This window comes from Canis lupus, chromosome 32, assembly GCF_011100685.1.
Source record: "Canis lupus familiaris isolate Mischka breed German Shepherd chromosome 32, alternate assembly UU_Cfam_GSD_1.0, whole genome shotgun sequence".
Lineage (NCBI taxonomy): Eukaryota > Metazoa > Chordata > Mammalia > Carnivora > Canidae > Canis > Canis lupus.
This window is the reverse complement of record NC_049253.1, coordinates 16,081,329-16,106,284: the sequence shown is the minus strand read 5'-3', so window position 1 is coordinate 16,106,284 and position 24,956 is coordinate 16,081,329. Positions and strand designations below refer to the sequence as shown.

Sequence of the window (24,956 nt, the reverse complement as noted above, 5' to 3'; positions counted from 1 at the left end):
TTTCTATACCATGTAAGGTTTTGAACATAGTGTTTGGGCTGCTTAGAAATTCATTAACTATTAATAAAAATTTTTAGGAAAAAATTCTTTATGAAAATAACTTTTTAGATGTATCAGTTTTTTCTTGGGTATATTTTAACTGTATCATCCACATACTTGCTTATTAAGAATGTAAAAAAAATTAAATGTGTTACTATAGCTAATAATCATGATAAGAGTTACAGATTGTGAAAAATATCCATTCAATCAAACAGAAAAATCTATCTTTAATAAATACAATTGAGAAAATTCTTTGTATGCTTCAGCCAATATTTAAACTCGACTATGATCTAACTTAGCTTTGTGCTATAGACTGGACTATGTTCTCCCAAAATTCATATATTAACGCCCTGACTCCTAATATACTGATATTTAAAGTTGAGACCTTTGGGAAATAATTACGGTTAGATGAAGCAATGAGAGTGATGTCCTGGTCCAACTAGATTAGTGGTCTTATAAGAAAAGACACCAAAGAGCTTGCCTGCTCTCTCTCTCTCCACCATGTGAGTAGACAGCTAGAAGGCAGCCATTTGCAATCCAAAGACAGAGCCGTCACCAGACACAGACCCTTCTGACCCCTTGATTTTGAATATCCAGTCTCCAGAATTGTGAGAAAATGATTTCCATTGTTTAAGCTATCCAGGTTATAGTATTCCATTATGGCACTCCAAGCTGACTAACACTCTATGAATGGTATTTAGAACTCAAAGTTGATGTTAACTGTTTGACCACAAAGTTCTGTGATTTCCTTCACAACAGAAACAATAAAACTAAAAATGAAAGGTATCGGTATAAAGAGATCACTACTGATTATTAAGATGAAAAAACATCAAATACACCAAGATGTATGCAGTGGGCAAAACTAAAATTGCAGATGCCTTAAAGAAAGTTCTCATTTAGACTTTTTGTTTTTTAATGCCTAAGTGTTTGCCTAAAGCTATTCCTTGTTCAATCCATGACAATGGGTTTGGATTCATGACAATGATAGCTGCATGCCTTCCCTAGAAGAAGAGACAGCACACTCAACGCTCTGTTAACAGTCTTGTCTTCAGCAGAAACTAGGGGGGATAATAAACTAATGGAAGGGGAAAATAGGTCAACTGAAGGAAGGAAAGTAGGAATAATTTATTTGTTATCATGAAGCCACCCAGGAGCATAACTGCTAGACTCAAAAGTTAAAGTCAATGTGGTCAAACTGCCCACTGCAAGATTCCAGAAATAAATGAATATAGTAGCATAAACATAAAACAGCACTGTTTCCTCACAAGGAAGTCTTAACCTATTTGGACTTCAAGTTCCTCCAACTATAAACTAGGATGAAAAGGGGAACTGCCCATAGATAATTTCCAAAGTCTTCTCAGAATTAGCATACTAAGACTTCCTAAAATTTGGTGACTGTTAAGCATTTCTTTTCAGACTCAAATTGTGACTCAGTGGGTCAGGAAATCCACATGCAATGTCACAGTCAGCATTTTGTAAGGAGCTAAAAGATATAATAGAAACTATAGAGTGTACCACACACAACAAGGGAAATTATTATTTAGTGAAGCTTTTGCTCTAACTATGCATCATGCACATATATACTGGATCACAATGTAAAATTCATTTTTTTACTGTAAATGGCAGTTAAGAGTTTGAAAGTCGATACCCTCAAAAATGCCTTAATTGCCCACCATATGTCATTAAAGACACTGTCCTTCATACAGTTGGGGAAAAAAAATATATAGTGCAGCCAAAGGAACATATAATCAGTACTGTAAGAGAGCTTAGAGTCTTGACAATCTATGCAACATCTGTGTAGAAATTTGGGCTGGATAGATGGTCATGGAACAATAACACCTTGACAGTGGCAACTGCTCAATCTCCAGAAAGAACAAGGAGGTGGAGAGATGACAAAACTCTAAGCCTTGCGTAATCAAGAAACAGACTCTTAACTATAGAGAATAAACTGATGGTGACCAGAGGAGAGTGAGTAGGGGGATGAGGAAAACAGAGGATGGGGATTAAGGAGGGCACTTGTTGCAATGAGCACTAGGTGTTGCCTGGAAGTGTTGAATCACTAAATTGTACACCTGAAACTAATATAACACTGTATGTTAACTAGCTGGAATTTAAATTAAAACTTAAAAAAAAAAAAAACAAACTCTAGGCTTTGCCTTTGAGAATGAGGACAGAATATTAACAGAATACTAGCAGTGTGACAAAACTCAATTAATGGCAGGCCTGATTTATTTAAAATAGTCCTCTACCAGTAACTAGGATCCCAATAGCTTTATACAATCGCCTATTTGGCTTTACAATCTCAATTTTCATAATGCTTTGATTTAACAAAGTTGAACCTGAAACAAAGAAAGCAGTTGTCTAAGAAAAGGGTGGTGTTTCCCAGAGCAGGGACAAACAGGATGAGAGCCCAGTGCCTGAACAGTGAGGTGACAACAAAACCGGTAGAACCGTTGAGGAAGGTCAAACATCCTCTCAAACACACCCCTTCACCTCCAAAACAAACAAGGAATAAATTATGAAACCAGTAGATCCACAAGGGCTCTTCACAAAACAATCCAGGATGATAAGCCTGGATAGTATGTGTCCTAATAAAACTTCCTGAGCTTTTTTACCATTTGTTTTACATTTATTTACTGAGCTTTTGTCTTTCCATCTGTTTTTACAACACTGCCATTCTCAAGAGTACCACCCAGCTGTTTACTACAGAGCTTTGTGCTGTCAGAGGTAGACTATAGCCCGCAGACACCCTACTATTGAGTGGGTTGACTTTTTTCTTAAAGAACTTTTCTCAATGTTTGAGTTAAACTCCTTTAGTCTCTTGCCACATTAAGGTGATTTCAAATGGGTCTTATATAGATGAAGTGCCAAAGTAAGAAAGTAGTAGAGGTATGGGGGTTTAGATTGATATCATAAAATAAGATCTCAAATTATATCCAAAATCATTAAACCAGAGTCCCATGCATTTTCTTCTTCTACTTCCCCTACTCTTTTTCCCTGACCAATTCTGACTAGTCAGAAATTTTTGTTTTGTTTTGTTGTTTTTGCATCTTTCCCAGACATATCTTTGTGGAAACACCAATGCAGGGAGAGCTCAGGGCAGGGTTGAATGATTAGGGCAACGTACTCCTCCAAAAGTTTGTAGAGTTAAAACTTGCTTATGATACATGAAGAATCAGGCAAGATTTGAAATGACACAGTGTGGATAATGATACAGGCGCTGTACTTGACAAAACTTTGGTCAGGCTCTTCTAAGTCTGTGAGGCCTCAGCCTTGTGTCCATCCTTGGAGGGCCAGCATTGTTCAGTTTTAGCAAGAATCCTACTAAGTCAGCTTAGAAAGAATCTTCCATCTTTGGTATCTAGTCACCCTGGCCTGCCTTCAACAAGAATCCTATTAAGTTTGTTTAACCAAAATACACACACACACACACACACACACGATGTTTCCTCATAGCAATTTTCAATTCATTGACCCCTACCCTGCTCCTTGGCTATAAATCTCCACTTGTCCATGATGTATTTGGAACTGGGCCCAGTTCTACACTAAGGTCCCTTCTTCCCTATTGCAATAGTTCTTTTTTTTTTTAATTTTGTTTTAATTTTTATTTATTTATGATAGTCACACAGAGAGAGAGAGAGAGAGAGAGAGGCAGAGACACAGGCAGAGGGAGAAGCAGGCTCCATGCACCAGGAGCCCAACGTGGGATTCGATCCCGGGTCTCCAGGATCGCGCCCTGGGCTAAAGGCAGGCACCAAACCACTGCGCCACCCAGGGATCCCCCTATTGCAATAGTTCTTAAACAAAATCTGTTTTTATCTCTTCAACTACTATTGTATTATACTACATGTATAATAACAATGTAATTATATTAGGTATTGCGTAAATATTTTCCTTCATCCAACGAATATTTCTGGAATCACAAACGTCTGGGCATAATACTGATGGGAGAAGGAGCAGGTGGGGGAAGCTGAAGGATGGCAACCAAGAAAAAATAGTCCTAACACCCTCCATCAAGAAATCTAGTAATTATGGCAGAAGTAAATCACATACTAATATCTGTGAAACGAGAGAAAAAGTGATAAGTTCATGATACATAATGATAAAGCATTAGAAAAGTTCCTATAAGGGAGAAATGATATGCAGAGGAAATCGTCAAAAACAACTTTGAGGTTAGACCTCTGAGAAAGTAGAAAGAAGATAGCGCCACCAGTGTGACTGAGGGACCTAGGAAAAGGGACATGTTTGGGAGGATGGTGGCCAGTTTGGTTTTAGACATTTTAAGTTATAATGCCTGTGGGTCACCAGATGGAAATGATGAGTGAGCTTTTTCTGAGAAAGGTAGAGGCCAGAGATAAGGATGCAGCTGTCTTCAGTAAAGAGATAAGAGATGAGTGGGAGGGGAGAAGATCATCAGGGGACAGAGCACAGAAAGAAGAGAAAACCTTTGGGAATACATATATAAATTGTGCAAAAGCAGTAAAAAGAGACAGAGAACAAGAAAAAGCCAGACCAGCCCAAAACAGAAGAAATCATGTAGGCCAGTAAAATATATTGAATACCTGTTGTTTTTGCCTGTCCAGGACCCCCATCATCCTGTAACAGACCACCTTCCTGTCTTGGGAGCCTCCTTCTATGTGATGTAGTTGGGGCTGACCATGGAAAATGTGACCCAAACCTGTCAACTATCTAGTAGAGCTATTGGAAAAAATTCTTTTCTGACTAGGATTGCTATGAGTCTAGGATTTCCTTAGGCCATCTTTCTAGTATGTGAAAGAAGGTGAACTATTGCTTAGAGACAGATAGGCTTCCAGCACCATAACTAATCCCTGGATACAGCTATGCCTAAAGATTGACTCTTCAGTGACCTGAGACAATGAATTGTCTTTGTGACTTCAGCTAATTAAAATTAAGTTTCTTCACTTACAAATGAAAGAGTCCTGATTGATATATAATCATTCAAAAGACATTTTTAAAACTAGGAAATGAATGCTACATCCAGAACCTATGGGAAAACGAAAAGATAAGCTTTTTCACTCTTTAAATCTGCTCCATTCTTCCTTTTCTCAACATGTAGGCTATTTTCTCTACTTGGGTATCTACTCGAATGGCACAAATTAAGTCATACAGAATCCTAGGACCATCTGACCTCATACCCATTGTCCCAAGGCCTTCACACCCCATGAGAAATGAAATCTAATCCCATTCAAAAGTCACTCCAATGATGGTTTCAGATTCTGTTTTTTCATGATCTGTGCTTCTGTGGAAACTGAACCATTCACATACCCAGTAAGTACACTGCTAAGTGTGGCTATGTACTCTCTTGTGAAGGTGAAAGTAGGAAGAGAAAGCACCTTGTAATGCACTTAGACTCTGTGACAATCAAAACTAGAATGAAAGATCTAGTCCAGTCGGTTTTCTAGGATGTCAAGTAAATGAGCCACAGAAACTTTAAATTTCATTACCAAGCCCCAGGGGAGCTAGGAATAGAATGGGAATTAGAATCCAAGTCTGAAAGAGCCCTAACTCCTTTCCTTTTAGTAACTTCTCTACACTGCCTTGCTCTGCACACTGTTGTTTTACAGCAGGAGCTATAGCCATCTTCTAGAACTTGCCAAGTATGGAGCTAAGATGAAAGCCAAACAACTCATCCTTCCCCATACCCTAAGTGAAGGACTCATCTCCTGTTTTTTGAAGATATGTGACAGGTAGGAGTCTGAATAAGAATCCACCCAAAATCTTCATCTGTCCTACTCTCATCAAAGCCAATCCAACTTATCCCTCACTGCCATTCATATATTCATTCACCAAACACCGGTCGATCACATCTTCTCTGGGCCAGATGTTCTGATAGGTGCTGAGAACAAGACATGATTCCATCTTCAATAAGCTTACCATTCAGTAGATTTTATATATATATATATATATATATATATATATATATATATATATATACACACAAATGATATAGCTACAGTTTAATGTAGGAAGGGCAACAGTAAAAATAGGTGCAAAGTACTGTGAGGGAAAAGGTCTGGGAAGACTTCCTGAAGAATGAGATACATGTGCTGAGTCTGAAATGTTCTTTAGTGCTTTTGCTGGCTGGAGAGATAAGATGTGACCAACAAAAACTTACATTAGGCAGAAATCAGTAAAGCAAGTAAATATATGATTCATTGAAAAATGAATTGTCTAAACAATAGTTATTACAAGAGTACTGAGGAGCACATAAAAGCAATATTCTTAGAATCCCTACACCAGTTACTAAAGTAAATTTAAGGAGAAATCTGGGTTGGAGAAATCATGTCTTAGAAAAGTAAGCTGTCCAAGATGAAACAACTTATTACTGTTAACGACAGAATTCAGACTGTCTTTTTGCACTTTCTGACTTCTAAGCCAATACTCTTGCTGCTATACCCCTATGTTTTGCTGGTTGAACACTGATAAGAACACAAATAATGAAAGAGAGAACTGTTTAGACTCTGGCAAGGAGAATATTTCTTGCCCTTAAAGTGACTTGAGTCACAGAGTTAAATTACTCTTAAATCATACCCAAAGAGAAACCTTGAGAACAATCAAACACCAGCCAGGTTTTCCCACCATGGTGAGAGTTAAGAAGGAAATGCATGATAGTTGTAATCCTTTGTCCCTCAAATAGCCCTCCTACTCATCACTCAACCAGGAATGTTGAACAGGTACAATAACCACACTCAAGCAGCAGAAAGCCCAGAACCTGACACAATACTCTCTACTACCTATCCATGGCTGCTGACATTGCCAAGAAGTCCTCCTGTAACAGAATCATCAAACCTAGATACTTGGATGTGTGCCACTTTGAATGCTTTGCTTCCCTGTTACTATTTTAAAGTCAGTGTTTTTGCAGCTCAAGCAGAGAAGCCAACCGGTTAATTCATCCACCCAAGCTACTATCACATAACCATACGACTATGACACCAGTACGACTGGCCATAGATTCTTTGGAACATATTAAGAGGAGGAAAAGGAGAAGATCCAAAATAATAATGTAATGGGAAAGAAACCTCTGGAAACCTTGAGATCATATTTACCTCAGTATTCAATAATGCTAATACTAATAATATAATGTTGTGTGCCTGGCACACAATAGGGCTCAGTAAATACTTGTTGAATGAATAAATGTGTAAATGCATGAATGAACCCCTCACTTCACGGTATTTTTAAAAGCCAATTGCAAAAACATTTTAAGTTCATAGTAGTAACCTAAGCAAATTAATGAAAAAGTAAACAAGAGCAGAAAGTAAAGTATTACATTAAGAGTGTTTCAAATATGGCAACTAGCCAAAGTTCCCAAAAGAACAACTTAAATATTTAAATGTTAAAAGGGTAGTTTGAGTTTAACAATTGGAAGGCCATTTCTGACTCCAACACAGGTGAATAGTCCCATTCATTTATCCTTTCAGGGGTGATTGCACAATGTCATAGAACCAGTGGCAGCACAGAACTACACTGGCAGCAGGAGTATTCAAAGTAAGAATGATTGAGAACATCACCTCTATATTTGTTACTGATGCAATAGTGGAACGACCAAACCTTAGTCACAAGGAACATGAATATCACTTCTGAACCTCCTTGATGTTGCTCAATGCATATATGCACTGAGTCACACTTACCAACACTCTCTTGAACTTTTTCTCTCTCAATTTCTTCTTCAGAGTTTTCTCAATACTATTTTACCAAGATAAGACAGACTTTTCTAAGGTTTGAGCAAAATACATTCTAGGCAAGTGTTCTCTAGGTTTAAGGAATGGCTAATCAAGTGATTCCCAACTCTGATTTCCCAGTTTATTTTCCATTTTTCCCTCAAGTTTTCTTATACTTCCTCCTGGAGCCACTAGAGTGCTAATGCATTCCCACCCAGAATGCACACATATACACGCAAACAGACACATGCATGCACACACATGCATACACACATACACATATATGCATGCATTCACATTCACTCTCAACACTATTTCTTAAGAGGAGACAAAACAGGCTTTTCCTGGATATGCTATTAAAAGAAGATATCTTAAGAAAAATAAAATAAAATAAAATAAAATAAAATAAAATAAAATAAAATAAAATAAAATAAAATAAAATAGAAGATACCTTGTTTTATGAAACCTTGTTCAAGGAAATAAGATGTATTATAAAACAATATGCATAGAGTGACATCATTATGATAAAAAAAGTTAAATAAAATCTGGAAATGTATTCTTCAAAATATTAACAGTGTTTATCTCAGGATAAACACTGATGAAATTATGGGTGATTTTTATTTTTTCTTTGTGCTTCTCAATAGATGCCAAAGTTTTAGACAATATATATGTATTCCTATCTCAATTAGAAAAATAAAGTTAAATCATGAGGAGTTTCTTAAATCTCCTTCTCTAGGTACCTCCAAACACAATTAAGACAGGCTAGAATTTTTTTTTTTTTTTTTTTTTTTTTTTTTTTTTTTTTACTGAAGAAAAAGGAATTTTAAAAGCTATGGTGCACTTTTTTAAAATAGGTTTACAAAGTTTTCTGATTTTTAGCTGTTGACAGATTTCTCAGCCCTGTCCCATCTACATTCAATTTCTCAAGGACCTCTCACCCCTAAAAGCCTGACATAATATCAGAGCACAGATACTCAGTCTGGATTCTTGGCTTTGGGACATTGACCTGCTTCTAGATGGTAGAAGCTACCATACTTTCCATCACATGTGAGGATGGCCCTCTCCCATTTGCTGCCACGATCAGAAGATTCTTTGGGCCTTGCTGCTCACCAAGAGCCTCCCATTCAGTCCCTCCAGGATTAAGGTGTAGGAGGTATGACTGTTCTCCAGGCAGAGCTGGGGCATATGCCACCAAGAGTGAGCTCATCTTTCAAAGTTATCTTTAGCACAGTGGTTTTCTTTTCTTTTTTTTAAGATTTTATTTATTTATTCATGAGAGACACAGAGAGGCAGAGACAGGCAGAGGGAGAAGCAGGCTCCCTGCTGAGACCTGGATGCAGGACTCAATCCCAGGACCCTGAGATCACAACCAGAGCCAAAGGCAGATGCTCAACCACTGAGCCACCCAGGTATCCCTAGCACAGTGGTTTTCAAATGTGATCCAGGGACCCCTAGAGATTACCCAAACCCTTCCAGAGAAAATGTAAGGTCAAACTTATTTTTATAATAATACGAAGACTTCATTTTCCTTTTTCACTTTCATTCTTTTATAAGTGAACAATGAATTTTCCAGATAGTATGTGACATATGTCACAACATTGAATGCAGAAGCATATATGAGAATACATCTGTCTTCCACTAAGCTAGATATTAAAGAGATTTGAAAAAATGTAAAAACAATGCCATTCTTCCCACTAATTTTTTGTCATAGAAAATACAATTATGTTTCATTAAAAAATGTTAATATGGTATAGGCTTATTAATGTTATTTTTAATATAGTAAACAAATATTTAAAATTTTTTCAACAGTAATTTCTATAACGGTGAATACCAATAGATATAAACCACATATACTCCAGGTCTTTGGTGTTCTCAATAATTTGTAAGAGTACAAAGGGTTACAAACTCTGGTCTGGCACATAAGAATGACACATACCACTTAACTGTCACCCTGAGAACTTCTAATCGATCTTATCTAATATACCTCTCACCCTGTTTATCCTACATCCCCAAAAGATTGTTTCTACTAAAAATTGCCTTTGTCACTCTTCTACTCAAACTGGCTCCCCACAGAAAAACAAAAAATTTCCCTTCTGCCAAGAATCTAAAGTCCTGACACTGAAGAACTTCAATTATCTGTGTCCAATCTTCCTTAGTCCCTTCACTATCCTCCAAAAGCATACTTGAACTCGCTATTCTAACTAAAAAGTTTTCATGTGTCTTGTATTTTACCTTCTATGCCCCATGCCGCCCACCTACAATTCTGATATATCTCCTCTCAAAGATATATATGTGATATATATCTTTGGATATATCTACAATCCCTATTTGTCCTAACATTTGGCCCCACCTCCTCTGCTTAATACTGCTATGCTCACCAGACTACCATACCCACGGTATTTTCGGTTAGCACTCACAGTGTGCTTCCTTATATAATCACCTGCTGGTGAAAATAGATAGCTTTCTAATAAGATCACATGAAGATCTTGGAAGGGTGGATGTATTCCTTTTATATCTTCTTCAACCCCAACAAGGCTTTGGACATGTAAGATACTTCATTTATAACAATCACTAATTTGCCAGATTAAGGAAAGGAAGGATGGATGAAAAAAAAATTAGAAACTGGCACATGGTACCTGAGTATAATTCTGAGAAATACAACTGGACAACCTGAGAGTCACTTACCAGTCATTTATCTCTGAAGAGCCAATTTTTCCAACCACGACTTTCTCTGTTCATAACAGGAAACTTTCCCAGAACGAGTTCGGTGGCCCTGATACTACAAATAAGCTATACTGACACCAATATTTCCAACTTGCCCTAAGAATGATAACTATAAGCCATGGAGAAAATCCAAGTCTAAATGAGGAAAAAATTCTGACAAAATTCACAAATTAGAAGGAATAAAAAACTATTATTTCCTTCTACTTCAATGATACACAGGTTATATTTTAACATACTATTTCTTTTATACTATTTTAAAAATTTGCCTGCAAAAAAATAAAGGAATGGCTGGCTTACCTTGAATTAAGTGAGGCAACTAGATTAATTTAAAAAGTTATGTTAGTATGTCAGTATAAAACTTAGTGTTACAAGGTAGAAGTTTTCATTCATTCAATAAATATTTCCTGAATACCTACAAAATGCCAGATACTATGCTAGTTACAGAAAAAAAGAAAGTGATTGAAAAAGCCCAACCCCTAAGCTCCCAGATCTTACAGACTATTGAAAAGTTTGGATATAAATATAAGTAACTATAGGATAGCCTGATAAGTGCTAAAGTAGGATTCCTTCATGTGAAGAAAGGATAATTAACCCACCCTAGAGTTACGGAACTGTCAGAGGCTTCCAGGAGAAAACAGTATCTAAGCTGAGATGTAAAGAAAAAAGGAGAAATAAGGTTGGAGAAATATGGGGGTAGGATTATTACCGCAGGGCCTTAAGTATCAGGCAAGGTGTTTAGATTTTATTCTAACACTAATGAGAAGCCACTTGAGGATGATGCAATGACCAGATTTGCAAATGAGAGATTTAAGTTTGGAGGCAGTGATGAGGAGCACACAGACTGGCACGGGGCAAGACTGGCGGAAGCAGCAACATGGCAGGGATTTTTTGAGCATTTACTGCATGCCAGGCAGAGGACTAAATGGCAAGATACAATAACTCATTTCATCTTCACAACAATCCCATCAAGTAAGTAAAACTACCCCCATTAGACAACAGAGAACCCTGGAGTTTGGAAAGATTAAGTCAGAAATATGTTGACATTGACATTACCATGACAGGACTTAGGTGCAATAATGGGGGAGAGGTGTCTAGAATGACATCGGTTTTCAGCTTAGTCAAACAACCAAGCAGATGGTGATGCTGATTACTGAGATTGGCAAAATGGACTTACCAGGAGGTTGTGACGGAGGAAGGATAGAGTTGATGAGCTCCATTTGGGACAAGTCTAGACCTGCTGAGTTGGCACATCAATGGGCAACTGGATGTGCCAGGCTAAACCTCAAAAGAGAAATCTGGACCCAGCCCTCTCTTTACAGAGCATAGACAGATGAGTGATAACCTCAGCCAGAGGACAGGCTGCGGTTGTGCAAAGAGAGTGTGTAAAATCAAAAGGAAGAGGACTTGAAACAGAATCCTGCGGAACAATAATAGTTAAAGGATGAGCAAAGGACACTGAAATCAAAAAGAAGCAGAGAGATAAGAAAATCAAGGCACATGTGGTTGCCGGCAAGGGGAGGGTGTGTTTCCGGTAGGATGTGCTCAATAGTAGTAGAGGTAAGACCTACCAGTGCTGGCAGAGGTAAGGCCTGAGAAGCGCCCAGTGTGGGAAGCAATAAGAAGGTTCTAGGGGATGTCCTACAGAGTAATCTCATGAAAGCACTGGGGACAGGGCCAGAGCCCTATGTGCTGTGGAAGGTGGGGAAATGGAATATGAATTCAAATATTTCCACTGTTCAATTATATACAGAAAGCAGGGCACAAAGGCATATTCATATTCAGGGGATTCACAGCATAGGGGCCCCACTAACACAGCATCTGCTGCAAACCAGGACAATGGAGAAGAAATGGACATTCGGACTCGGAATGCCTGTTCTCCCAGACAAATGTGGACATTTCTGACAAATGACTTATTTGTGTCTCAGTTTCTGGGGAGACTGATATATGGCTTCATTCTCTCACAATAATGTTTTGAGTATCAAATGCCAATAATCAGGAAATAACATTGCAAGGTTAAAAAAAAAAAACTATGAAGGTATTAACATCAGGTTTTAGAGCTAGTCCTGACTATTGCAGAGACAACTTCAGCACGAGGAAAAAAATAACAACTTTTTTCTTCTTTTACTGAAACAAGAGTAATATCAACAGAGAATACTTTCCTGCTTCAAATGACTGTATAGTTCCCAGTGGCTTCAAGAAGCTCACAGCAATTCTACCCTGACATCCAAGTACACAGATGGCAGTAGGGGACACTTGGCTTTTTGGAAAATCAATCAGTCGCTCTTGGGATGATATTCCTCAGCATGAGGAACAAAAGTGGAAAGAGCATAGACTTCAAAATCCAGTCACCCTAGAATGGAATTCTCACTCTGCCACTTCTGAGCTATGACTTTGGGTGAAGTATTTAACCCACTAAGACTGGCTTTTCTCTTGGAAATACCTAGAACACTTACCCGGTGAGATTAAGAGGGCTAATGGGATGGTGTTTAAGGAAGTACTGGGCACAGTGCCTGGAACATGATAAGTACTCCATAAATGTTAGCCTCATTCCTCTTAGGACAGAACCTGCTTCCTCTCCTAGTGTGCAGGTCCTACCCGGAATCTTTCCTTAACTGAAAAAAGGGGGGATGGTGCCTGGGGAACTCAGTCAGTTAAGCATCTAACTCTCCATTTGGGTTCCAATCATGACCTCAGGGTCAAGCCCCGCATTAGGTTCTCTCTCCCTTCCTCTCCCTCTGCCCCTTCCCCTCCTCTCTCCCTCTCTCTAAAATTAATTAATTGTGGGCAGCCTGGGTGGCTCAGTGGTTTAGCGCTGCCTTCAGCCCAGGGTGTGATCCTGGAGACCCAGGATTGAGTCCCATGTCGGGCTATGCATGGAGCCTGCTTCTCCCTCGGCCTGTGTCTCTGCCTCTCTCTCTCTCTCTCTCTCTCTCTGTCTCTCATGAATAAATAAATAAAATCTTTTAAAAAAGAGAAAAATAAAAATTAATAAAATTAATTGTTAATTAATTTTTAAAAAGAATATTTCCCTAACTGGCATTCATCTCAAGATTAGAAATAGAGCCAAGGTCTAGCTTTTCTCATTAAGGTGTGTAGGTAAAGTAAGCGAAGAATATCCCTAAATTCTAAGATCCCTGATCCATCATGATTGATACAGAAACTCAATCAGCCAGGACAATAGCTTGCATTCCTTAATAAAAGAAACTGTGTTTTTTGCACATGTGCTCATATGTATATGAAGCAGGAACGATCTGTGACCCAACTCAGAACTGGCCTACCGATTTTACCATTCCCATTGATCTAGAGTCTGGGCTACCTTTCATCTCCCACTTATTCCAGTGAGACCAAAGCAGCTCCTGTGCTATCAACTAACAAGGCCAGCTAGACTGGAAGGGCCCTGGATTCAGTCAGCTTATAAAACCCATACAGAGACCCTGAAGTAAATCTAAACTTAAAACCACAATTGCATCAATTTCTAGAAATATAACATAGACTATCAACCATTCACATTTCAGTAGTGATGTAAATTTTGGACAAAAATAATAAAATACAGCCAACTCCTAAATGTAGCCTCAGAAGTGGAGGCTACACTGAAGAAGAAGAAATCTGGAGGAGAAGAAATGTCCATAATTTCAATGCATATTGAAATACTTAATATTATTTCATTAGCCTATATACACTTAAGGTTTACATTTGTAGGAATTTATCAGTAGTGGTCAATCAAAGGGAAGCAGAGGCAAAAGGTAAAAGAACTTCAAGGTGAGAGGTGCAATGGAAACTAACAATGAAACCAAAGTCACTGGACTGACATATTTCTCACTGAACTCTTCATTTCATTAATCCTAGCTGTCCTTTTATAGTAGTGCTTTCCTCTGTAAGTTGACTGACCCTGGGGTCCTCAGGCCTCTAGTGAAAGACGACTTTGTTAAGAAGAGTGTAGATGTATCAAGTAACACAGTATTATAATAACTATGCATTGAGCATATATTTGAGGCAGGAATGATGCTAAGTGTTTTACACATATTGTCTTACTTGTTATGTTATTTGAAGTAATAGAGGTAATGGGGAAAAAATCTTATTTGCATTATTACATGTAATGCAATAAATATAGAAGTGCCTGAAATACAGTGATTGCTCAGTAAACGTTATGATTGTTCTTATTTATTTTTTAGTTCAAACAACCATTCTATGAGTAAGGTTCTTATTTTTCTAGTTCACAGATGTAAAAACTAAGGACTGAGGAAGTTAAGTGACTTGCCTGTGTCTTGCCTGTGATTCCCCAGCTAATAAGTGACAGAATTAGAATTTCAGCCCAGGTCTGTTTGATTCCAGAGGCCAAATTGTTAACCATTATGTTGTATTTGCTACTATAGTTAGAGATCTAAGAAGCTCACCAAATAAATCGATGACAACTCTGGATTATTTTTAAGCTAGGTTCATGGAACTAAAGCCTTAGAGGCCTTATCAATGCACACCTGTTTTTGTTCTTTAGCCATTCAGTTAGTTATTTAAAAAGCCAAGGTATTAAATATTTAGACTTGAAAGGCAAAATACTACTTTTCAGGTTAACACCTTTGATCTAGATTTACAGATTTTTGTTTTTGTTCTCCTTATACTCCAAGCCAAGAAAAACAACAGAGGATCTTTGGAAGCAGACAGAAACCAGCTGAAACAAGGCTCCATTCGGGAGATTTTCTCTGCTCCCAAATCCCATCATCACAAAGGTAATTCAATGATAGTTTCATTTCTTTATAAAACAAATCTCAAGACTTGGTGAACCCATTTGGCTCCTGAAACAGAAAACTTGGAATAGTTTGAGAATAAATTAGTTAGTTTCAATTACATGCAGGAACCTACTGTTATCTGGAGTTGAGGATGGGAAAACTCTCTGAAAACTACAGCTTCTTAGGTGGTCTAGAGTTTAGAAACATTATTTTTTCAAAGTAAATTTCATGGTAAAAGATCGTAATATTAACCATTTGCACCTAGCAATATGGTCAGTCCCTTAAGGAAATGCCACTCTGAAAATAAGTAACTTGCAGACTCTTATCACCAACCACATTAAGCTGCCTTCAAAAAGGGGTGGATTTTCTTTTCCCTGAGAAATATCAATCCCTTTCAATTCCAGGCCTCATTTTCCATTCCAATTTATATTCTTATTTTTCTCCCCCAACCCCTACTACCGCCAAAAGAAACTGATGACATACAGAATTCAAATGAACATTAAATTTAAAGAAAAAAAAGAACCTTTAAACAACAGTCATAGTTGAAAAGTAATGAATTTTTATGATGGGAGAAAGAAGTCCCTGGCCCTCAGCATCTCCCAAAATGGGTATCATTGGGAAACAGGAGTAGGGCATGAATCCTGGAAAACATAAAAACTGCAAATCTCCCACCGGGCTACTCTATTCTGAACACCCATAGTGAGGAATAAAGATCTACCCCCATTAAGGAAAAAAGTTTTTACCTCTGCCCTCTCCTGTTAATGTGTGTGAGAGCTCAAACTCCCCCTCGTAACACAGACTTGCCTGCGGTCAGAGTTCGTAATTCCCCTCACCTACTCTTCCCTCATTGCTTCCCGTGAAACCAGTAGCATATGCTATCACCAGCATTCATATGACGGTTAATCATGGCCAATCTAATGATATCTCTCACCTTATCTCAGTGATTACTTAACTACTACACAATTTTGCCTTGCACACCTTCTCAAGGCAAAGGAATAAGGAATAAGTCTCCGTTTTATTCCTTATTTCGATTAGAAGCTCTCTAAGGAAGACAACCCATTATCACCTCTGGGGTTTCTATAGTCTTGGCACAGTTCCCTTCATGTGACTAAGCAATCAGTAAAATGATTGTGATCAATGATGAGAAATTTCTACTCGTCATTCAAAATCTGAAGTAATAGTTGCCCAGGCTAGGAAGAGTGTGACTTTTTAATACTATAATTAAAAACATCCATTCTGGAATAGTGTTTAGGATTGCCTGAGGTCCCACCACTTACTATGTGACACTGGTCAAGTTACTTAACCTTTCTGTGCCACATTTTTCTCATGTGTAAAATGAAGATGATAATGGTGCCACTATCAGAGGATTGTTGTGAGTATAAAATACAATAATACAAATAAATTAGTTAAAAGGTATGACACATAGTAAAAGACCAATAAATTCCTAGATATAATTCTTTTTGATAAGTACAAAAGAGTGCATGTGACTCATAGGATAGTTAGATATAGAAAGAATAAAGGGCATTTTCCCAAATGGATCCCAATCATACCTGGCATGGAGGCAAACTAAGCTCTTGACATCATAGTCAAATGAATTAAGAGTGTCCTTCATTTTCCCAAAACTTCTTGGAAACAATGATCTAACTGTACACAGTCAACTTAAATGAGAGTGAATAATAGATGAGAATAGATACATTGTCTTGAAGGAAAGGCAACCAGAGACCTAAATGCAGCCTCGCCCTCTGTCCTGCCCTCTGTCTCACCCTTCATTTCTCACCTGAACAAGCCGGCTGGAAGGCATTCCTAGAAGATTTACCCCCACCCATTTCTCAGAACACAAAAGCCAAAAAAAAAAAAAAAAAGATGTTCTTTCTCTCCTCCGTCCATGTCAGGGTTTCCCACAATCTCCCTCATCTAACCCGCCATTACCCCCACCCCAGGAAAAAGTACAACAATCTATGCATACAACACATATGTAATGAACACACACACACACACACACACACACACACACACCCCTTCTGTTGGCTACACACTGCTAGCCCAACCATCCAGCGAAATAAAAAGCCAAGAGTTCCCTCACTGCCTCTTCCTTTGGCATCATTAGGCTGGAAACTAATGAAGTAAAAGATTTAACAATAGTTAAATGACACTACAGGCAAAAGATGGAAGTAGAAGGTATTTGTTTGGGGGATACTTTTTTGCCTGTCCTTCTAGTACAAGAGGCAGAGCCTTTATGCTACCTCCTGACTGTCTCCAGGCTCAAGCAATCATCATTACATCTGGAAACCACTGCAGTCTCCTCTTTCATTCCGTCTAGACCCAACCCAATATTCCACACTCTCATGCAGATGAGTTTTCTGAAAACACAAGGCTGATTGTTTGCTGTTCTTTAATTAGACATATCATGCTATTGTGCATTATTATAGTTATGTGTGTGTATGTCATCCCTCGCTCAATAAACTGTAATGCCATGGGAGAACCCAAACTATATTACTCGCATTAAACAATCTTCACACATCCATTCAAAAAATACAGAAAATCGGGACCTGAGCATCTGCCTTTAGCTCAGGTCAGGATCCTGGGGTCCTGGGATCAAGTCCCGTATTGGGCTCCCCATGGGGAACCTCTTCTCCCTCCGCCTATGTCTCTGCCTCTCTCTCTCTGTGTCTCATGAATAAATAAATAAAATCTTTAAAAAAAAAAGAAATACATAAAATATGTGTTATGTACCAGGCACTATACTAGCCCCCAGAGATGAGTCAGGTCATTCTCTTCAATTTGTTTAAAATCAGATGTGTAGATATCAGTGTAGGGGAGGGGGGCATATAAATAGAATATTGTGATGCATGAAATTATTTACATATCATACTATTATAATTGCTATATATATTACGATTGCATAGGCACCAGTTAACTTAGGATCACATAGAAGGGGCTCCTACTAAACGCTTGAGCAGATCAAGAAAGGCTTCTCTGAAGAAATAACGTCTAAACTGATATAGCTGAAGCATCAACAGATATACAGAGAGAACCAGGAACTGTGGGCAGTCCATGAAGACTGGAGTAGTGGCAAAGGATAAGGCTTGAGAAATACACAGCAACCAGATCATAAAAGGGCTTGAACTACATTAAAGTGTTTGAAGTTTACCTTGAAGGAATTGAATTCCTTTAGTAAGAGGAGTGATACGATCAGAATCTACATCTACTTTAAAAATGACCATTTTCATTAGATAGTAGTCATTCAAACTATCTGTTGAACATACGAATAGTTAAGTGTAAACAGCATAATAAAAAAAAAATACTTCCAGAATTTGAAAAAGAGAGTAATCAGTGAGTTGGTGCTGGCTTCGATGCCCCAGAAAGGTTTGATGGAGGAGTTTGGTGGTCTCATAAAAATGTACAATTTTGATAGGGTAATTCAAGGAAAAGGAGGACTTTCTAGTTGGACATAGGAAGGATACAGGGAAGATAATGAGCTAGGAAGTAGATGTGCAAAAGTTTCAGGTGAATTCACCAAAGAGCAAATAATTTAGTTTAGTGAGTGCTAGGTGTAGAGAGAGATAGGTTGGCATCTCAGGCATCAACCTTGAATGTCAGTCGCAGGATTTAAACTTCACCAGCAAAAAGACAGCCGGCTCCTGGCTGAGTTTTGAAAGGAGAGAAGCATACTCCAAGTGTTGTGTTAGGAAGATTGAACATGAATTGGAAGAGGTTTAAAAACAAGGCTCAGGTAACAGGGTGCAGGAATGTAGAAGGAAAAATAAAAGCAGGATATGTCCTGCAGGATAAATATCAAAAAGAAGAAAGAAGAAGAAGAAGGAGAAGGAGAAGGAGAAGGAGAAGAAGAAAGAAGAAAGAAGAAAGAAGAAAGAAGAAAGAAGAAAGAAGAAAGAAGAAGAAGAAGAAGAAGAAGAAGAAGAAGAAGAAGAAGAAGAAGAAGAAGAAGAAGAAGAAGAAGAAGAAGAAGAAGGAAGGAGAAGGAGTTGAGAGAGAAAAGTAAAATCATAGGGTTGGGTGATGGGTGAAACAAAGGTCACCTTCCAGGCCAACCTCCTGCATCCACACCCATGTCTCCAGCACCCCGACTAACCCTCCCTAGCCAACTGATTGATCTGAAGAGACACATTTCCTGCCGCTTGGAGTTATCATTTGGAGGATAAGAGTGTTCCCTTTTATCAAGCTGTTTAACCAGTGTCTACACCTAAGAACTAGAAGCTAAGGTTTTTTTGAAAAGAAAATGAAGAGAAAAGAACATTTGGAGGAGAGAGGAACATCCAAACAAATAAAGGGTAACACTGAGGCCGTTCTTAAATCCCCTAAATCAATCACGAGGGGTATTCATTCAGCCAGGGTGCCCCTGTTTATGGTGGGAGTCCCCTAAGATGGATCAAGCTTACATCCAATTCTAGGGGCCCAAGACTCAGTTAGCTCAAAGAGGTCCCTCCTCTCATTGTCTGGGATTGCCTGTTCTACCTGCTTTTTGGATGTCAGTAACCACAAGAAGCAGAAGGATAAACTCAATTGTTTTGTTGTCTCTGTTTTGAACTTGGGTCACTTTGGTCTCCCAAAGCAACAACTTAATTTAATAGTACTTGGGGATACTAAAAAAAAAAATATATATATATATATATATATATATTAGAAGCCCTTCCAAAATTGTCTAACAAACCTCCAGGGTACGGTAGTCTATTACTTGAGAAAAGCTGACCTAAGAAACATTACAGCCCTCATCCAAAGGAACAATGCCGTTTGTAAATAGATCTCTTAGAAAATCTGATAAATCCCTGGCTTATCAAAATAAATTCTATTTTCTCAGCCTTTTTCAAAGTCAGAAAGTCAGGCTTCTCACAATAGGCCCATGCATTATTTATTCTACTTTACTGCAGGTGGGGAAACTGAAGTTGTATTCTTCAAAATAGAGATATGAAGGGGCACCTGGGTGGCTCGGTTGGTTAAGCATCCAACTCTGGGTTTCAACTCAGGTCCTGATCTCAGAGTGAGATCAAGCCCCAGGGTGGGCCCCACATTCAGTTTGGGATCTGCCTGGGATTCTCTCTCTCCTCCTGTCCCTCCCACTTCATGTGTGCTATGTGCACTCTGGCTCTCTCTCTCTATCAAATAAATATATTTTTAAAAAGAGAGAGAGATTAATGGCTCTAAATTTTGCTCCAGATTGGATGGTGTCTTGCTGGAGCAGATATGAAAGCCAGCAAATTAATGGATTCTCTGGAATGCCATTTCATTTGTCACCATTTAACTGATGACTATTGTTTTCTTTAGCACTTTTTAGTTGATGTTTGTTAGGCCTGATTACATGATAAACTTTCCTCAGCTTCCCTTTGTTTCCAAAGTAATTGTGGGTTTCTTCCTGTCTCTTTTTGATGCCCACAGATGCTATAATGATGGTACTTAAATATGCAAACACGAGATTAAGAAACAAGGTGTCAACATACATATAATTTATTTATTGAGGCATCCGACTTATTCATAAACTGAGGATCATATTGCTAATATAGTTAACCGATTTTCCTAAATAATTTAGGCATATTTTCCAGTGTCTTTGCCAAAAGATGGTTCGGGGTCTTCTGTCGCTTTATAATTCATCTACACCTCCAGACATGACAAGATAAGGAGATAACTTAAGTCAAAACAATGTGTGGGCCACAGATATGCAGCTGCCAGCGAAATCCCCGCACTCCTTTCCAAGCAGATGACCGCCCCTCCTCCTACCTAGAATACTTTAGTCAGCTGTTTCCCCTAATTGAAAAGGAGAAAAAGCAACTAGACAGAAAACACTTAGGAAGGTGTTTGCTTCATTTTCTAAAATAGCTGTATACTATGAGGGCATTACAGTTTTCCAACACAGAAGTTCTCGGATACTAAGCAAAAGGAAATAGCATGCCAGAAATGAACCTATATACAGTTTACTAAAGAACATACATAAGCGGACCCCAAAACCCTTCCAGGTCAAAGGCAGGTCACCCTCTGAAACCCCTGTGGCGTCAGAAAGTTCTACTTCTTCCCAAGTATTATATGTTTTAATTGAGGTAAGGGGGTTCTAGTGAAAAGAATGCCAGCCTATCTATAATGTTACTAGCAAGGATTTTACCTGATTAAAGTTTCCCTAGCTGGCATCTAAGATTAGATAATGTTGGGAAATGCTAAATTCCTGAGTGGAGATAGAGTATACAGTATTTCCCACAACATCTCAGAATGCAAAAATTTCTGGTAACACAAATGAACATTGCTCAGAAGTGGCAAACACTATGCAAACTACTGCATACTGCTGTTCATCATCAGCTGTCACCAGAACAAGAACAGAAGGGAAAAAAAAAAAAAATCAAGACACCGGGTTAACCGGATTTTCAAAAGTGGGGAGGAGTTTTGGAGAGGATGCTAAATGTGCACTTTGCCCACCTCACAGCTTTAAGAAATACTCAGTCATAGGATATTTATTAGGGAGGTGACTAGGTATCTATAATGGGCATCTTTTTTTTTTTTTTTTGAAATGTACTAACTGTATGATCTTAAAATTCCCCCAGGTAGCCCATGGCTGTCCTGAAATCCTAGGCATTACCAAATGTCTAGCTAAACCTGTGTATAGGTACTGAGCAATATATTTTTGTTGTTGTTGTTTTGAATGAAAATTAAAATCAAACACTTGACCTGACAAATGACTAAAGACTAAGAGTCTAAACCCAGTCTGGGCACCAACCGGGTATGTGATCTCGGTCCGGGCCTCCTTGGTTTCCCCATCTCTGTACAACAGCCCCTTCAGCTCTGCGCGCCTATGAAACCCGCCTAGGAAAGACACCTGCGCTGTATGTACCTCGTGGGCAGTTCTTCTCCATCAGGCAACTGTTGATGAGGGCGGCGTGTGAGCCACCATCTGTGCTGGGAAAATTCAAGCACACCGTCCCGATCTAAAAAGTATCTCCTAAGGTGCATCTTTCTTTCTTTTTTTTTTTTTTTTTTTTTTTGAAATGTACTAACTGTATGATCTTAACATTCCCCCAGGTAGCCCATGGCTGTCCTGAAATCCTAGGCATTACCAAATGTCTAGCTAAACCTGTGTATAGGTACTGAGCAATATATTTTTGTTGTTGTTGTTTTGAATGAAAATTAAAATCAAACACTTGACCTGACAAATGACTAAAGACTAAGAGTCTAAACCCAGTCTGGGCACCAACCGGGTATGTGATCTCGGTCCGGGCCTCCTTGGTTTCCCCATCTCTGTACAACAGCCCCTTCAGCTCTGCGCGCCTATGAAACCCGCCTAGGAAAGACACCTGCGCTGTATGTACCTCGTGGGCAGTTCTTCTCCATCAGGCAACTGTTGATGAGGGCGGCGTGTGAGCCACCATCTGTGCTGGGAAAATTCAAGCACACCGTCCCGATCTAAAAAGTATCTCCTAAGGTGCATCTTTCTTTCTTTTTTTTTTTTTATTTTTTGAAATGTACTAACTGTATGATCTTAACATTCCCCCAGGTAGCCCATGGCTGTCCTGAAATCCTAGGCATTACCAAATGTCTAGCTAAACCTGTGTTCTAGGCCTCACCTCCTTCGTAAAGTGTCCTCTAAAGTCTTATAACCGCACTGGTCTGACGTCCCAGCGCCCCGGGAGCAGCACCGCGAAGCCCGGCTCCCGCAGCAGCACCAGCCCTCAGTGAGCGCCTGCTACAAGGAGCGCGGCGTGCGGAAAAGCAAAGGCTCCCGCCTCACACTTGGGAAACGCCGCGATCCTCTTCTCCCCTCCGCTTTCCCCAAAGACGTGCGTCCCGGCCCCTGGAGGCCGGCGGACGCCGAGCGCCCGGAGGGCCGCGGGGGCCCCGCCGTACCTGGTTGAAGTGCAGCCGCGCGGGCTCGGCCACGCCGTGGGTGGGGGCGGCTCCCAGCTGCTCCAGCAGGTGCGCCAGCTGCGCCGCCGACAGGCTCCGGTTCGCGCCGAACACGCTCAGCACATCCTCGCTGAAGGCCAGCGCGGGGCCCGCGGCCGCGCCTCCGACGCCCGCGGCCGCCAGCAGCAGGAGCCCGGCCACCGCCCGGCCCGGGGCCATGCCGGCCGGCGCCGCCTCGCGGGGGCCTGGGGCGGGCTGGAGCGCTCCGGGACGCTCTGGGCGCGCCGCCGTCGGTGCCCAAGGGTGCGCGGCTCGGGCGTCGGCGCGGGTCCGGGTCAGCCGCGACGCGGGCGCCCCTGGGCCTCCGCCGCCTCCGGGACAGCAGCAGCCCGCGACCTGCGGCGCATCGAAGCGCAGGTGCCGCCGGGCGTGGGGAGCGATAGGCGGAGCGGGGCCCCGGGCCTCCTGGAGAGCCTAAGATAAAGAGGACAAAGGGGGACAGAGATAAGGGCCAGCGGGCCCCCCGCCGGCCAGCCCCGGGAGCTCCGCGTGGCCCGAGCCCTCGGACGCCCGCCGGGCAGGGGCCGCCTGCCCCGGAGCCGGGTTTGCAAACGTCCCGGGATTTGCATAGTGTGGGGCCGCACGCTCCTCCCGGATATAGAGTCCCGAACCGAGCAGTTACTTTGGGAAGAGCGAAAACCGTTCTCAGGGCAGAACCCCACCTCTTGCTCCTGTCTTGCTGCTAAATGGGCTGAGAGCACACTTGGAAGGGCTTAGACGCGCAGGCCCCAAAGAGCCGCAGGCAACAGCGCGTTCGAGTCCCGGACTCGGCGTCTAGGCGGGACCCTCCCTCTCCCGACGGCCGCGCCGGCTCGGCCAGGCTGCAGGCTGACCTCTCACCTCGCCTGCCTGTTTCTGTCTCTGCGTCTCTGTGTGTGTCCACGTGAGTCTCAGGCTCGCTCGCTCTCGTCTCCCTCTCTCTCTCCAACTCTGTCTCCCTCTCTCTCTCCAACTCTCTCCAACTCTCTCTCTCCCTCTGTCTCTCAACACTATCTCTGCCAAGTCAGCTCTGGAACTCCGAGGTCCGGCCCTCCGCCCTTTACAGATAAGAGGCGGGCCCTGTCCCCGCCTCTCTGGCACTCGGTGACACACACTCCCCCGGCCTGAGCTCCCGCGCGCGTCCAGGCCGGGGCGCAGGGCGGCGGGCGCTGCGCGTGGCTCCTCCGACCGGGCTCTCCGCCCTCCCCCCGGGGAGGGGGGGGGGTTACCTGGATGCCACATCTGGGTCGGCGTCCCCAGCCTCCTTTCTGGTCTCGGTGGTCCCTTTGTTACCTTGACGAAACTAACTTCCTGGAATAGAGTCAGGAGCCCCATGCATTGTCTAAGAGATTAGCAGGATTTGCTTTTTTGTCTTACTTCGTAAACTCCGAGGAAAAAAGGAAACCAAATCTGCAGCGTGGTGCCGGCCTAACTGAGCCTGCACTGCCCAAGTCGGCCCTTCCTGACGCCGCACAGGATATCCGCAGATCAGAATGAATGTTTGTTTGTTCAAGTGAGGGATCAAGAGAGGCTGACTTAGGTGTGAGATCAACAAACTTGTGCAAAGTGAATGCGGTGTTTGGGGACAAAGGTTGTGTCTAGTGGATATAATTGTCCAGAAATAAAGTAAATCTCGATTCGCTGCTGCATGGAGAAGTACAAGAAGAATTCGGTGCTCTTGCCTTGCACACGGAGAGCGCACAGCCTCCCAGAACAGCAGATTTTAAGTGCAGAAAAAGGCAAAGGGACAAAATCTCCTTTCCCATGAGGAACTTAGATGCAAATGTGAAAAACAGAAACAGAGAAAATTCCAGAATGGTGAGAATCCAGAATGATTAGGAAATTCTAATGATGAGATATAACTGAGAGGCTATCATATGGAAAGTGTTAACTATGCTCTAACTAGTAA

General features: G+C 40.8%; 1 protein-coding gene across 1 annotated transcript in view; it reads right to left on the bottom strand.

Moving 5' to 3' along the window:
* Nucleotides 1-23,242, bottom strand: part of SLC39A8 (solute carrier family 39 member 8) — a 73,524-nt gene extending 50,282 nt beyond the window's left edge. The window contains exon 1 of the mRNA XM_038582022.1: nucleotides 23,009-23,242. Within this exon, the coding sequence (XP_038437950.1) occupies nucleotides 23,009-23,227 (219 nt within the window). The 5' untranslated portion in view covers nucleotides 23,228-23,242. The remainder of the gene's footprint in view (nucleotides 1-23,008) is intronic.
* Between the last annotated feature and the right edge of the window lie 1,714 nt (nucleotides 23,243-24,956).